This window comes from Notothenia coriiceps, unplaced genomic scaffold (genome assembly GCF_000735185.1).
Source record: "Notothenia coriiceps isolate Sejong01 unplaced genomic scaffold, NC01 NC01_scaffold00036551, whole genome shotgun sequence".
Classification (NCBI taxonomy): domain Eukaryota; kingdom Metazoa; phylum Chordata; class Actinopteri; order Perciformes; family Nototheniidae; genus Notothenia; species Notothenia coriiceps.
Genome location: NW_011369252.1, coordinates 67,193 through 84,181, shown reverse-complemented (window position 1 = coordinate 84,181; position 16,989 = coordinate 67,193). Strand labels below are relative to the sequence as shown.

The 16,989-nt window shown below is 39.9% G+C and overlaps 1 protein-coding gene across 1 annotated transcript in view; it reads right to left on the bottom strand.

Annotated features, from left to right (window-relative positions):
• Positions 1-16,589, bottom strand: part of mast1a (microtubule associated serine/threonine kinase 1a) — a 69,760-nt gene extending 53,171 nt beyond the window's left edge. The window contains exons 1-2 of the mRNA XM_010792783.1: positions 16,471-16,589; positions 5,885-5,916 (exon numbers count right to left, since the gene is read on the bottom strand). Coding sequence (XP_010791085.1) covers positions 5,885-5,916; positions 16,471-16,509 — 71 coding nt within the window. The 5' untranslated portion in view covers positions 16,510-16,589. The remainder of the gene's footprint in view (positions 1-5,884; positions 5,917-16,470) is intronic.
• Positions 16,590-16,989: the final 400 nt, after the last annotated feature.

Here is a 16,989-nt window from a genome sequence, read left to right as displayed (position 1 = left end):
CACACACACACACACACACACACACACACACACACACACACACACACACACACACACACACACACACACACACACAAACAGAGGCAGTCAAGAGGCAGCAGTTACGCTCCACACCGGCATGTCAGCCTCCTCTGGCCAGTTAAACACACACACACACACACACACAGACACACACCGCTGTCTCGCTGTGCAGGAGTGTGTCCAAGGATTCGGAGAAAATGATTAGAGAGATTTGAAAATGTCAGCCATGTCACAACTGGAGGATTAAAGAAAGAGCGAGAGAGGAGCGAAGAAGAAGAGAGGGAGAGAGGGGACAGGCTGCCGAGCGTCCCTGTCAGGAGGAGAGAGGATTGTGGGGCTCTCAAGGGTATCGTGCCAAGCCAGGAAGTGTGGAGAGGCAGGGCGAGGGGGGAGGGTGGCAGAGGGAGGGAGAGAGAGAGGAGGGAAAGGGGAGGAGGGTCAATGCAGGTATGAATGAGAGAGAGAGAGAAAGAGAAAGAGAGAGAAAGTCAATCAGAGGTGAGGAGACAATGGAGCAACAAACTGTCGACTAATGGATGCAAGACGGGAGGTGGAATGAGGGGAAAGGGGTGTTTAAGCTGGCTCTGATAACAGGATACTCACTACATTTCTTATTGACAACAATATGAAAGTCAACAATTACCTTACCCTACAAAAGAGCATGCCAGAGTTTATCCCTCTGTGATCTCCATTGTTGCCTGAAAGCTATTAAAGGATGAGGCTGGCCAATTCTATGTTTTGTTATTGTCAATAAATGGCATGAAAAGATAAAGAAATGCTTGAGTCTGTCTCTCAATGGTTCCACTGAGCCAGGCTGTATGTGGCTCCAAGCGCAACAAGCCATTCGCTCCGACTGAAGTCCAACATCTTTGACCAGTAATGAAAACAAAAGCTGAAATGAGACAGCAGGGCATTATACTTTAGAGCAAATGTTAATCAAACTGTGGTAAATAGAACATTTGTTTGGGACTACTTTATTTTACAGACCAGGGTGTAAGACATAGACACAATAAACGACAGCGCCCAAGTTAAAGGTATTGAAGGAACATGTCAATAAGTGCATGACTGGTTTATGTTTTTGGTAGAATACCATTATAGCTGCTTGTTGGTCTTTATTTGTATTACTGCTTTGATCTTAGCGAGACAGGAAAGGCAGGGGATGACACGTCTCCACCCGTTCAGCTTCTACAGCGTCCAGATCTTTTGTCTACAAAAGCATAGACTTGTCCTTTGCTAAGAGCCCAGCTGCTTTAGGACAATCGAGGTACTAGAAAAAAACGTATATATGTGTGATGTGTATTTCAATAATTACGTCCAGGGCTGAGCATGCTTGTGGCCAAAGGCTGGCTAGTATATAGGAAAGTCTCGTCAGAACCAAACGTGAGTTGGTCCAACTCACGTTTGGTTCGGGGATTTCCCTGGGTTTTAATGACAACACAAAAGTCAAAACACCAGCCTTGCAAATGCACATTATAACACACATTCTCCTATGAAAACCTATGAACTCTTGCATCCTCTATTTGTCCTAGATATCAGGATCTGCTCTGAAAGAGACATTTAATTTCTGTGTGAGTGTGTGCGTGAGTACGCCCTCCCTCCCTTTGAAACAAATCCACCAAATGTTAAAGCTGACGTGGGGTGACAGTTGCCCAGTAGTGCTGAGGGGAGTAATTCAATAATGGATGCCGTCTCTAATGTGGGAGTCTGGATGGATAAAATATACATGGTAGAGGAGGGGAGGCAGCAGGAGGAGGAGGGGGGGGGGCGATGATATCATTGAAACACAGTGGGGGGTCACAGACAGGGATGGGCAGCATGATATCATATGGATGACATGGTGTCATTTTAGTGTGAGGTCTCTCTCTCTTCCGAGGCTTATTTAACCTCTCAGGATTTCAGTATCTGGTGACCTTTTTGTCCTTCAGGTCACTCTATTCTCACTCTGCTATAAACGTCCATTCGTTACGCGCAGAGTGTAAGACTCCAGCTCCACCCACAGGAGGATGTGTGCAGGAAAATCCAGCAGAGAGGGGGGGCCGACAGAGCTGACCGTGAGCCCACAGCTCCGGTGTCTCCTTCATCACGTCATGCAGTGACATCTGCTGCTCGGAGGTCAGGGTTCAAGGAGCAAAACACACTCGGTGTCAGCAGTCAGAGACACACACACACGCTTACAGCACACCAGATTACTGACCGCACACACAGAAGCATGCGCCCCAACTAAGGCAGTACATAGTTATAACACATGGACACACACACACATTAAATACCCTATGCATGTTTAGGCTGCCATCCTCAGGCCAATGCTGCCAGACACAACCTCTGCAGAGTAACATGCACGCAGAATATTAAACAGACAACTACACACAGTAATAAAATCAATGTTGGATAAAACGTCAGCTCACTACAGGGAAGGAAATCCATGCTTCACATTTACAACTTCCTGAGCGGCTTGCACATTAACAGCTTATGAATAGATATAAGAGAGTTATGATTCCTATTCTGCTCACTAAGACGCCAAGTGAAACGGGATGAAAAGTATTGGTCTGGACTACAGCAATTTCATGAACACTTGAAGAACTTCCACACTCAAAGTGATGATGGCAAAGTGGAATCATTTTGTGGAAAAGTACACCCCCCTCTATGTTCAAAGGCAATTTCAGACAGCCTTTTCATCCGACATAAGACACTTTTCTAAATTCTGCCTGAGTTGCGAAGTGCCTTTAGCGGCAGCCGCCAGCTACTTTCTGACTTTAAGAGTAGATGAGGAAATCCACTGCAATAGATGATATTGTCAAGAAGTGAACAGTAATTAAGATTTAGCAAATGAAACACTTCCAGAGACAAAAGCCTCAGATTTTGAATAAAACATTTATTTGGAGTAAAAAGTGACAAACGCACTGAGCAAGGAAAAGAAAGAGTGGTGAGTTTCATTTCAGCACCACGGACAGCGATTCACATTCTCACATACATTCAAACCTTTATTTATCCAGGTGTATCCCATTGAGATCATTGATCTCTTTTTCAAGGGAGACCTCCTCGAGTAGGTTCCACATGGAACATAAAAAAACATAAACAGAACAACAAAAAGACATCTTACAGCATCATTACAGGGATTACAATTTACATAACTATCCACATGAACAGGTACCAACAGCTTCCGATTGAGTAGCATCCAACCGAGCTTTAATTACATTACATTACATTTAGAGAATCAGCTGCATTTAAAGATAGCCTGTGCTCAGTTTGTCTGCTCAAATGTCACCATTTGCTTCTTTGGTGTAACAGTTTAACATGGCTGTGCCACAAATTAAGACACTTTAAATCAGTTTTGTCAAACCTCTCAGGATCATTCGAACACACTGTTTTCCAAATGGCCCAGAAAGTGTCTCCAGAGGTTTCTAATTCAGTCGCATCTCTGTGGAAACACCAACTGGACTTCTCTTTCTCCAGGAAGCTAATCTTGCTTTACGAAGCTTCCTGTTTAAATCTGGCGTCACTGTTGACATTCTGAAGGAATTTCCATTAAACATTTAATTCAATAGAGATGATGAGAACTGAAATAAGAAATGACTCTTCCTCCTTCTCACTGCTCAGAATTATAATGCTTTTATCTACAAAATAACACTTTTAAACAATGGACTACAAGTTAAAGGGGACCTATTATGCAAAATGCACTGTGATGTCTTTTATACATAAATATGTGTCCCCGGTGCGTCGGGGAACTCACGCAGCGTCAGAAATTAAAACCCTTTCTCTTTTCCTCTGTACCCAAATCTTTTAAAAACGGGGGTACAACGATCGGATACAGATTTCCATCCGCTGTGACGTGTCCATCCGCTGTGACGTCGGCAGACCCACAGAAAGTTGCTATCAGAAACAATGTCTGACGTGTTTTGGATGTAATCTCGTCTTTGTTTACATTAGCAAGCCTCGCTAACACTCAGAGCTAACCTGTACTAGAGAGCACCTGTGTTTAAAAAGCAGGAAATAAAAAAAGGAACTCACCTTGTGATAAACCCGCAAGAGAAAAAGCATTTGAGCTCCATACTGTTTCAGAAATAATCCTTGATGTGGTTTAAACAGGATGGCGTTTTATCTCAGCAGAATGTAACTTTATCTCCGGTAGAATTCTGATCAGGCATTAGCTCCGCCTCCTCTTTTTTTTTTTTTCAAGCCAAGGACCCAAAATCCGCCTTTCTCTAACAGGGCAGCAAAAGAGGGATTGGAGCAGTATGAGGCATGGCTACAATGGGTGATCTGTTTGGTATTTTGAAAAAAAAACTTCACAGACATGTTTTGTATAGGTATGGCCCTACAAAATATTTTTCAAATATAGCATAATAGGTCCACTTTAAGCCCTGTTTTTGTTGGCAAATATTGGTTTTAAGTTTGTTAAAAGTATGCTGATTGAGCTACTTGCAGTTCCTCTCTTCAATGTATCCGTTTGTACAGACAACAATACTAAATGCTTTGATAGTGAAGAAAGTTTCAGAGACATAAGGAGCGTCTTCTTCTCTCAATTTATAAAAATGTAATGAGCAAAATGAGCAAAAACTCCAATAGCGGTGGAAAAGTCTGATTACTAAAGGGAATCTTCTACTCTTCTTTAAAAAGGATTAAAGAGATTCATTAACTACATGTTGGGGTGCGCTACTGGCTCAAATATAACTTGTTGTCAATGAGAGCACAGGATGAATTTGGAAATTGGAAATGTTTCTATTTCAGATTCCTGAAAGCTAACATTTGCTTTTAGTTATTGTAATGTCCATGTTTTGTGTCTGTAGCCTGTACAATACATTTATTAAAAAAAAAACATTTTTAAAAAGCTAACATTTGCTTCAACTAAAGAAATCCTTTTGACACGGTAGAAATGCTGTCAGTCACATTGTGTGTCTCATGTATAGTTCTTATTCCTGCATTTTACTCACACCATTAGGTCTCTCGCACTATTGAATTGGACTGTATTAGCTCTTTATTCATTATCATGTTTTAAGTATAGTTTGTTGTATAATTGGTAGAGTTTTGAGCTTAAGATCGTCATTGCCAAAAACTACACAAAGAATAAAGCCATTAAATGTTTAATCCAAAAAAAAGGATCTCTAATGCCAGTACCAGATTACAGCAACTGCTTATCCGTTCAATGTACATACACGCATGTGGTTATTGTATTGTGACATCTTTGATCAACTATAATTGTCATAATGTATGCACAGTCAGTGATACACTTTCTGCTCTCTTGTTGTTGGCTTAACTCATTTGTCTAACACATCATGTACTCATCATGTACTGCTTTATTCTCCCTCCTCAACCTCAGCCTTCTCACGCCCCCGCAGGTTGTTGAGGTCAGAGCACAGCTCTCCTGCTGCTGAACGTTCATCGCACGGCTCACTGGTGCAACAGATTGGGCCGACAGAGACGCTCTGAGAGGAAAAGGGCTCACGCAGAGCGGGAACATGCTGCAGTCTGAAGGCAAAATACCATCGTTTCTCCACCACTTCCTTTAACAGAGCTGACCGATTCAGTGCTGAAAGATGGTTTTCCTTCTTGCTTTAGTGTTTGTCTTTCAGCTCAGAAAGTATGTAGCCATACCATGTAGAAAAAGCAGTAAACCAAAAATGTGTCCTGTATGGTATTTTATCGCACCTTTAAGTGTATTTAAATATAAAAATCCATATATGTGGATATTGTCTTTTCAGAGAATTAACTATATTTCCATCATTTCTCTTTGGAAAATAATTCTATGAAGTCCACATCATTTCAGAAAGTCCAAGTAAACTCAAAGATAAGGGACAGTATCTCAATACATATATCTATCCAGAGATACGTAAAGAAAAATAAGCTTGTGTAAATTCAAACTTACCTGCTACTTTTCCTTGGCAGAGGTAGATCCTTCTGGTGAGAAAGAGAAAGGAGGAGAGAAGAGAAGAGGGGGAAGAACAGATGAATTAGCCTCACTACAAGAGTGAAATACATGATATCACTTTTTATAATAATAATATTGGGAGGGATGAAACCCTCTTGAATGGTCACACATGCAGACCACACAGCACACACAGTGAAATGCGTTCTCCGCTTTTAGCCCATCCAAGTACCAGGAGTCTAGTACTAGGAGCAGTGGGCAGCTATTGCACAGCGCCCGGGGAGCAATGTCCAATCCCCTACTGACTGAGCCACTGCCGGACATATATACAGTGGGAAATAATGGTTAAATGTTCTGTAGGTGCTGTTAGAAATTATGAATTGGCATAATAATAATAATATTGGTTAATACTGAAACAAATGAACTTATTAGATTCACATGCCTGATAAATTATCTGAAGAAGAACAGGAAATGTTTTTGCTTCTAAACAATCTTTTAATTTCATATGCGTTTTCTATTTTTAACTCATCATATTTCTCACTGATGTTGTTTTTATGCTTTCACATCACTTTGTTGTCTTTTAGCATACAGATAGGTTGTGCATAAATCCAATTCGTTCAAGGTCACACATTGTACTGATACACTCTACACATCTGCGTAGGCTTAGCATAAATAGGTTTCTTGAGTTATTACGGAGGAAATATATTCAAGAAGCAACAGATTATTTTTTGGAAAGCTTTATGAAAAAGCAACAAAACATCAGATCGTATAATTGAGATGAAACCCAGAGGATGACAGGTATTACTAGGCTGTACTATTTCTTTAACAGTTGTCTTTAACAAGTGGTAAGATATTTGTTTTGCTTATATGACCCTTAAAATAAAGCCATATTCACTTGTGCCCCCTTTACACAGATTAGGTCTTATTGTGGACATCATTGGGAGTTTTCCTTAGCACACTATTTCAAAAGAAGAAGCAAACGGCATGTTTTAAAACACTAGCAAATGTTTTAAAATTAAATAGTACCGTAGTTCATGCTGGGATACAGCTATAGCTAGTTTTGTGATTCCTTTGTCTCATGCAAGTGAAACACAGTTTGAAAACTGATCCCTGCTAAGTGCTCAGAGAGGAATCAGCAGGTTGAGTGGAGCCAAAGTCAATTTAAAACATGTTGCTGCTATATTTATGACATCGGGACAACAGCAAGGACTCTGATGGGATTAGGATCTACTGGGAGGAATCTGTGTGGCGCTTGTTGCCCATCTATTCCCAATTTGATTCCACTTAACACTCGACTAAGGTAAGATCGGGTTGCCATCAGTTTCTTTTGTCAGCCTCTACTGCACTATTTATAGAGCTATTTTCTGCAGCCGAGTGTCTCTGCTCAAATAGCTATCATTATTTGTTTTGTTTGAGTCAGAGAAGGTTTAATGAATCAGAGGCGTGTGAGGAAAATGAAAGGAAGTGAGAAACCCCACCAGGGTCAGATAGGTTGATAATAAACCAGCTTGAGAGGAAAATAAGAGACTGTATTTGGTTTTCCGGTAGAACGAGAATGTCATCCTGTTAGACCTCCTGAAATGTGTCTCTCTCTCTCACAGTCTATCTCTTTGTCTTTGTATAAGTAAACAAGCATTACGAAAGCCAAACAAAGCCGAGCTGATGAAACATGACTTGACAGCTGGAGCTCTCGTCTCCAAACAATCTCAAAACAAACTCACAACCCAAACTCGCTGATTTACTTTCCAGCACTTAGGCATTAGATCTGGCACTTAATGCAAACCTATTGGGAGCCAGCAAGCAGAAGAAAAGACTGCAAGACACATTGTTATGCATCAGAAACACTTTTATAAAAGGCTTGTTGAAGAAATCTCTACCACAATCTTGACAACAAGGTCAGTATAAGCAGCAGTAAACAGATGAACAAAGAGACATGACAAATGCTACTTTGCACTGACTACTTAAATAAAATGGTCTATATTGTAGGAAATATGCTTATTCCCTTTCTCTTGGTGAGAGTTAGATGAAAAGATATGTACCACTCTCGTGTATTTAGTATGGAGCTCAAACCAGGAGCCGATAGCTTAACATAAAGATACAGTACGAAGCAAGAGAAACAGGTAGCCTTGCTCGAAATGTTCAAAAGGTTGCTTAAAGTGTTAGTGGATCTCATTTGTATAATCAAAACGTGACATTAAACCTTTATTTGTGTTTTTAGAGAGGTTAATAAGCTGCTCATTTTTCTTAATACATTTGGATTAAGTTGTTCTGTCCGCGTTGAAGTGTAGCTTATCTGCTGTTTGCCTTGCGATCTCAGTGTAAGCTAAAACAAATAAGACTACATAACTACCTATAAAACTACAAAATTGTTGTTTGTGGACAGACTAAACCTACAAATATAATGTTTTAATAACTTAGCTTTAGAGGTGTATTTTTGTATCTTTGGGGTGAAGGATAGCTGTTTTTGGCTGTCTGTCGCTTCATATTTAACATACAAACATGAGGTGAAATTGATCTTCTAATCCAAACCTCTTAAAGAGAGCACACTAACGTATTTCCCAATATATCCAATTAGTTATTTAAATGAAGAGAGTGATCACTTTTTCTTTTATGGGAGTGACATCACCCATAGGGAGCTCTTTCTGGGACGGAGCAAGTTACATCATCGAGAGGAAGTGAGCTCGGCCAGGGTTACTCCGCAGAGTGTGTGTGTGTGTGTGTGTGTGTGTGTGTGTGTGTGTGTGTGTGTGTGTGTGTGTGTGTGTGTGTGTGTGTGTGTGTGTGTGTGTGTGTGTGCGTGTGTGTGCGGTGAAAGGGATGGCTAATGGATAAAACCCAACACCTGCTCCCTCTCGTTCTCACTGTCCGACAGACGGCTACGTGTTGTTGCCATGTTACTGGTTACTCGAGCATTTCTATGAACAGTATTCTTCTTCGTTTCTCATGAGTGACCATGACAACCTATCAAAACTCTGAGTGATATCCACTTCACTTCAGCTACAGGCAAAGAAAATGAACCTTGCATATTACAACACCAAGGATAGACAGTATAACATTGGATTTGGATTGCAACAAAAGTACAAGGAAAGGCAGTCAAATCTCTAAAAAGGTACAATATTGTTTAATAGGACTGACTGTCATCTTTTTAATGGTGACGCAGCTGTACATCACCTTCACCAAGGAAGTCGCTTTTTAAGATGTTTGTCAGCAGGATTAAGAACAAATGACTGGCCCTAATGTTCCTGAAAACTTTGTGTAAGGATTTAGCATGGAGCAAAGAATAATCCAAATCATGGTGCGGATTAGTGTTACTTGACACAAGTCTGATTCGCTTCTCTCATGAGAATTCAAGTCCGGATTTAAGACTTCCATGAAACAATAAAGAACACAATCGGGCAACAAATCTGTGAACAGTTCCCTCATAAAACAAATGAATATTTAATTCTTCAGGCATTGTATTAATTTGTGTATACAATAATTTGTGGGCAGATACAGCTACACAGCCCCACAATAGTTCATTCAGAAGGCTATTTTGAAACATCTTTTGTAAATAACAAATATTGTGCCTCATGCAATTTGGATATTGTTCAAGTTCATGTTTAAATATGATATTCCATTTTAAGGCATTGATGAAAATGTCGGCCCTACATCAGTGTTGCTATAACCCCAAACTAAAGGGTTGTGTCTACATTTACATTTATATTCATACACTTCTATTTTATCAAAGAAAGCAATTGTCATAGTGGGCCATTTTAGAAAAATGATCCTGACATGAAAAAGACGGATAAGTGAAGCATATGAAGTATCAATAATGTAATTACATGATCAAAGAAAAGCCAAGGGTAGTAATATAACAGTAATCACAGGCCTGGATGATCATTATGTGTGATTGTTCACCATTAAAACACATTTAACGATTACACTTGAATGTCATGACGTGTCCCCACACTTCAACACACACAGCAAACCTCACACTAACTACACACTGCATCAATATCCGCCTGTGGGGAAATAGGTGGAAACAGCAGAAAGGTGTGATACTCCCCACACACACACACAAAGCATGCACACAGTCATTAATACTGGAAGTGTCATATTTCTGCTGTTTTACTGAAGGATCAATACGTTAAAATCGGACAAGAAGATGTGCTGATGGTAAAAAGTTGTTCTTCAAGTGACTGCAAATCATTCTCTTTCAGCCGCTATACAGTTCATTCTGAAAGGGACGTTCAAAAGTGAAGAGAAGGTGTCACATGATTTTGTTCGGTTTTTTTGTGCGTTATATTTACCCAAAGATAAAGCGAAGGCCAACTGGAAACCGAAGAAAAGAAGAATGTTAATATGCTGCTGCTCTGGGCTTCTGTTCTGTTTCTACTGCCAAAACTGACAGCAGATTGCGAGGCAAATGTCACGCTGTGTATTATTCAGTCTAATGGTTGTACTTAAAAGCTTTGAGATCAATGGTCATTACACTGAGATCTAAAAAATAATGTCTCATTGAAGGACATTTAACCTATTTCTCTTTCTTGCTACACCAGATCTAGTTTAGTCCTTAAATAAGTGCTTTTTCTTTCCTTACTTTTGTCCATTTGTGTGTGTTTTGGCAAATAAGTTGGGCTCAAGCTTTCGGCTTTAAAGATGTCTGGCACGATAATTCAGGCCCAGTTAGAGTAGTCCAAATATTTGAAGCTATTCCCAAATATATTCTGTCCCAGATCTGTTGCTTTGATCTACACTTTGCTGTCTCAGTTCAAAACCTAGCCTCGTTGAATAATACTGACATCAGAAGGACGTGGTGGGGCAGAACAAAGCGGTGGGCATGGCAGTGAGTGACAGGACTTGGCAAAGAGAGCCGGATCGTCTGCAGTGATCACACTCTTATCCCTTGTGCTTAGCATATTGGAAATGGGCACACTGCCCAGAACAAAATATTGGAAAAATGATGATAGTGTGTGTGCAGTGTGTGTGTGTGTGTGTGTGTGTGTGTGTGTGTGTGTGTGTGTGTGTGTGTGTGTGTGTGTGTGTGTGTGTGTGTATGTGTTGCACTGCATAATCCTAAGGCAGAGAGGTGAGACATGTCGTATGACTTGTGTTTGTATGTGTGTGAGTGTAAGTTAATCCACACACACCTTAATGTTCGAGATGTCGGGATCATCTTCACTTGAGATGAAAACGATTCATCTCAATGACACACACTCACCCGCAGTTATAGGCTTATATAGTGGAGCCACTAATCATTTTAGTTTCTTTTTCTTAGGTTTCATGTGAAAAAATAATGGCGTTTGGCAGGAAGACCAGAACTATGTGATGATTTAAAAAAAAAAAATGATTTGGCAGTAATGAAAACAGTAATATATGACCTTATGACTATCATCACGTCCAATCAACGCTTTCGCCAAAGATTTCCCTCTAACTAGGTGGCAAATAAAGCAAAAATGAGCAAATATAACCACAAGTGGTCAAGGTTATGAATTTAAACAACATAATGGGTTAGGTTTAGGAAAGGATCATAGTTTTTTGACCGGGCGGCAGACACCCTATCCGTTTTTAAGAGTGTGCTTAAGACCTTCCTTTTTGATAAAGCTTATAGTTAGGGCTGATTAGATTCAGCCCCTAGTTTTGCTGATATAGGCCTACTGTAGTTTATCTGGGGACATCTTCCTTCTGTCTGTCTGTACCTGTGTACTCTCATGTTCCGAATAACCAAGCTTCCCCAAATGTCTTTTTGGTGTCTATCTACGCCGGGTTCCTGAGTCGTGGCTGATCCTGTTGCTGCGATCCTGTGTCCTGGATCATGTGTTCTGGATCCGGAGTCCTGGATCCTTAGTCCTGGATCCTCTATCCTGAGTTCTGGATTTGAGTCCTGGAATTCGAGTCGTGGCTGAACCTGTCACTGTGGTCCTGCCTGACTCTCACCATACTACTTCCCTGATGGCTCCCACAGGATTGTTGACATCCTCATGGATTCATCTTATTATTATAGACACATGCATTTCCAAACATTTGGTCTACCTACGCTGTCAAATGTATTATCTCTTTGATTTACACACGGCATCTATTCCACGTCTGTCCGTCCTGGGAGAGGGATCCCTCCTCTGTTGCTCTCCCTGAGGTTTCTCCCATTTTCCCTTTAAACTGTGGGGTTTTCTCTGGAAGTTTTTCCTTGTACGATGTGAGGGTCTAAGGACAGAGGGTGTCGTATTGTCATACTGATATTCTGTACAAACTGTGCACTGAGACAAATGTAACATTTGTGATATTGGGCTATATAAATAAACATTGATTGACATTGATTGATTGATAGTTTGAGTTAAACTGAGGAAATGAAAATTGTGTAGTTACTGTACATGCGGAAGTTAAGTTGTCAACATAAATAAGTCAACAACTTCTGGGTGAAAGTCCTTTGTTTTTTTACCTATCCATCCGCCCCAAACTCCTCTAGCAGTGGACTTTCCCGCTTTTTCCACCAAAACAATTTATCTGAGCGCCTTATGTTACCACAACGAGAAATTAAATGCAAAACATGCGTTGAAAAAGCATGCGAATGATATAGGAAATGTGTGTTATTCATTCAATACTAGTTGAACATTACATTTTTACATTTGTATGTGTTTTTTTGTATATGTTTCTATTCATTGTGCTTTTTATCATGTTTAATTATTGTTTTATTATTGTACTCCCATTGTGTTATTTAATATTGTTGCCTGTACAGCACTTTGGTCAACTGAAGGTTGTTTTAAATGTGCTATATAAATAAATAAAGATTGAGATTGAGATTCAGCATCTGGTGACAGCAGGCTGGGAAACGGCAAGTCTCTCTGGACAAAACCATCTGTTAAGTCATGTACTTTATTGTAATGTCATTTATATTCAGCCTCATGTCACGCCCTCACAATGGTATGCCATGTGGAGCTGCCAGAAAGAGAGGGTGAAAGTGAAAATGAATGTCAGGAAGAAGGGAGACATAGAGAAATATATGGATTGATAATAGGAGATGTTGAAGGTGAAGGATAAACTGAGTGCTAAATAAATAAAATAGAAGTGTAGAGTATTGTGGAAGTGATGAGACAAATGGAGAGAGACGAAGAATAATTAAGGAAGACATCAGGATGAATCAATCAGGACACTAAGTGACTGCAAGTAGCCATTAAAGAGAGTGAGTCCTTCCAAGAAGAAGGATGTTTCAGCAAGCGCTCCAAAAACAAACACATTTACGTCCAGGCGACGAAGCCGTCTAGAGCCTGCTGCAATTATGATATGAAGAACTCAGGAGACACTGTGTTCTGTTGCGGCAAAGTCATCGAAGATAAAAAGCAGATGCGTTAAAGGAAATGTAGACACCGTGTCTCTTTGATGTTGTTTGTCCACCGGAGAGTGCTGACAAGTTGTATTTTCTATTGTAAACTTCCCTCTTGGTATACATCGTTAAAATTATTTAATGACTACATTTAAGGAAAAATGTACAATACAGTGTTTTTACTGTCATGTACCGGGAAGTTGGCAACTGATTCTCCATAAGATTTATAAGAAATGTTATGAACCTTAGTAGTCAAATAGATCCTATTTCTGTATATTTTACAACGTTTTTTAACTATTCAAAGTGTATTTACAGTTTGTATTAAGTTAACAATGCATGCATATGATTTCAATGTGGCTGTGTTTGTTAAATCAATGAATGAGAGGCCTGATTGTATTTTCATCAATGATACAAATTGGGTTTCAATATTGATTGACACTAAGCCCTACCTTAGCTTTAGCCCCTTTTTTTCAGTGTCCACAATCATTAATGAAAAGTGATGTAATCTCTACGAGACACGAACATCTCACACACACACACACACACACACACACACACACACACACACACACACACACACACACACACACACACACACACACACACACACACACACACACACACACACCTCCTCAAGTGTGAAGGTAGATCCAGACAGAAAAGGGATCCAGATATTGTAATAGCCTCTTAATGGGGTCTACTGTAGCCCACAGCTGCTGCCTGCCTCAGGTCTATGCTGCCCCCCCCCTCCCCCTTTCCCCCCGGGCCCTTTCAGCCTGTCCTGCTGCTCGGTCTTCCTCCCTGAGGGCTCACAGTGCTGTTAGGCCACCATTAGTTCTGCTAATGGGCCTGACAACTGCGCCACATCCGCAGCATTTAGACCTCCTCTGTCTGAGATATGGATATCGGCCACTTCAATGGAAATGGAGAGTAGGGGGAGAGGGTGGGAGTCAATTTGATATGTACGTGTAGGCATGAAAGTTATGTACAAACACACCCACACACTCACAATATGCTTAGTGTAGCCACTGCATGAGCACAGACCTTATTATGCACTCTGACTCAAATCAAAAGTTTGACTCACCGGTAATCTTGTAAGTGAATGTTTGCTGTATGACTATCAGTTTGTTCCTGATTAAGTCGGAAACAAAGTCCATCTATGGTGTGTGTGTTTGTTTTCATTTCCACTGACAGGGTTCATGTTTAAATTTCAACTTCAACTAACTTGTGAGAAATATGTAAATCAAAAGGAGCAAAGTGACTCAATGTCTTCTCATCCATACACCAAACTCTGCCAGAAAGACTGTTTCCTAACTGGATTTTTCTTTTATTTCTTCTTTTTATGTAAACAAAGCAAATGATACATGAATCATCTGAGTGAGTGAGAGTTCTGCCTGATAATAGAAATCTTGTGTATTGAAGAAATCAACTCCTCTACACAACTTCTCAAAATAAGCTTATTTAATATTCAAACTAAAACTATTCCTTGATACAGGCATTTTAACAAGCAAAAATGACACATTAACGATTTACTCCTTTATCTGGCAACAATTTGGTAAGGTACGGTTGGTAAAGTTATCTGTATATTAACATTTGTAAAATGCAATGGTTTTACTTCTTTAAAAGTTAAGTTATATTTTCATACTAAATATTTCTTAATTGTCCTTGAATGTAACTGAATACTGCTGGTTTTAAGACAGATGGTCATACAATAAATAATTTTGAATAGGTCAGTTGGGTTTTTAGGAAGTATGTACAGTATGGGCATTTTACAATCTTTGATCTTTCTTCCGTTTCTCTTTCTGCACTTTACCAGAAACCATTATCAAAAGCCTCAGTCTAAATCTCACCAAGATACAGTTCACAGGAAATCTTCAACAACCAGCAGGTAGAGATAACAGATTTTTACTAAGAATAAAATCTTCATTTACTTACTTAATCAAACACAGACCTCAATGTTAGTTTCTGCTTAATCCGTCTTAAAGAGTCTTTGGGTTCAAGAAAAGCGCTATAGAAATATAATTTATTATGATTATTAATCCACTAGGCCTTACAACAGGATGGTATGGCACTTGCGGAGTTAACTCTGATACCGGCGGTGTCACTGCTATGTTTTCCCAGCTGAAAAACAACATTTGTGGAGGAAATCTTCTGACGTTGCTGTTCTATATTTTATAAATGAAGAGCAATCTTCAAGAGCAGAATATCTTGGCACAATGTGCAGCTGAGTACTTTTACTCTAAATTAATTCACCAGGAAAGCACTGGCAGACAGACAATGGCCCTGCATAGTAAGCTTTGCCTGCCTCACTTGATTAATTTCATGCAAGCGCCAACCGCACAGAGGAAAGCCTTGGGGAAGCTTTAACCAGCGCCTTCCCGTGTCTGTCATTATGTACAAGATATGTGCTAAGTGACTAGCTTCATCATCCAAAAATAACAACATAATCTACTACTCAGTCTCTTTCAGCAGCTCAGACTCATCACTGTTTTTATAGTGGATGATGATGATGATGATGATTTTCTATATTTGTATTTAATGCGACTAAAGTGCCAAACCGGGTTAACAACCAAAAATACAGCTCAGTAAAGTGCTCAAAAATGTCATTCCATTTCAAGATTGCGACATATTTTACCACTTGGCGTTGGACAAAACCTTCTACCTTCTCTCCCAAGCACTGCAGATAATATCTTCTACAAAGACAGTCCCTTTTTGAAGGACAACACAAGCCATTACAGTCCGAGAGCCAAAATAAATCCACATAAAAAGGGGTCGTTTTAGTAAATCACATATCTTATGTCCTCATAGAAAGAGCAATAAAACACAAAGTTAACCTCATTCTCAATTACACCTTGCTAGAGACTGTATATGGTATGTCCTCCTCTGGAGTGGCTTTAAACCTGCCAGTTTCTTACTTGTAATGTAGCTGAGCATATACTATAGGGTAAATACATATTATTCTGAATCCAAATCTGTTATTTAGCAGCTATTTCAATCACTGCACTTATTTGTTTTGCCTTTACAAATTGTGTTTGTTCACTGTCAAAGATGTGTTAAGATTTTTCCAAACAGTAACTAGTGCACATGTGGACAATCTTGCACATCAATGAGCTGGACGGTTTTAAAGTAATGAAATATCATGATTTTGCAAGATATTCAACAATAACAATAATAATAGCTAAGTGTCAAAATAGTCAACACTTGCACTTATTCGGAATTAATACATGTTGCTTATGTACAACATTCAAACAAAACAATATGGTGACAAATAAGGTTAAGAAGTTCTCACCTGCAGCCTCCGTCTTCGGATGATCCCAGAATCATCCATGGCGCGTGTCCGGGGTCACCTGTCGTAGTGTCACGTGGGCTCCTGTGGTTTCCAGGTGACGAGGGCGAGAAGACGCACCACTCTCGCGTGGCTTTCAGCGAGAGTCAATTTACTACTAAACCGAAATGCTTGGCGTTGTGTCGTCCGTTTTTAACATCACCAGCGAAAAACAGTGGTCAATTGCTGCTGTTTTGGTGAGGGTGGTCATTGAAAGCTTGCGAAAAAACGTATCTTGTCTCGCAAAAAAAAATATTTTACAATCAAAATATATAAAAGTGCTTAACCCTGGCACTTAGAGAGTGATGGAGACTGACATGGGCTGCTATGTGGTGGGATCTGCTGAATGAGAAGTCCAGCTGAGAGACACAGAAGAAGCCCAGACTGTCAGACTGAAGCTTATCAAAGCTCAAATAAGATGAAACAAATAAGTTTGCACACATCTGTCATCCCCGAAACATCTAGTATGAGTCACAGTTTTAA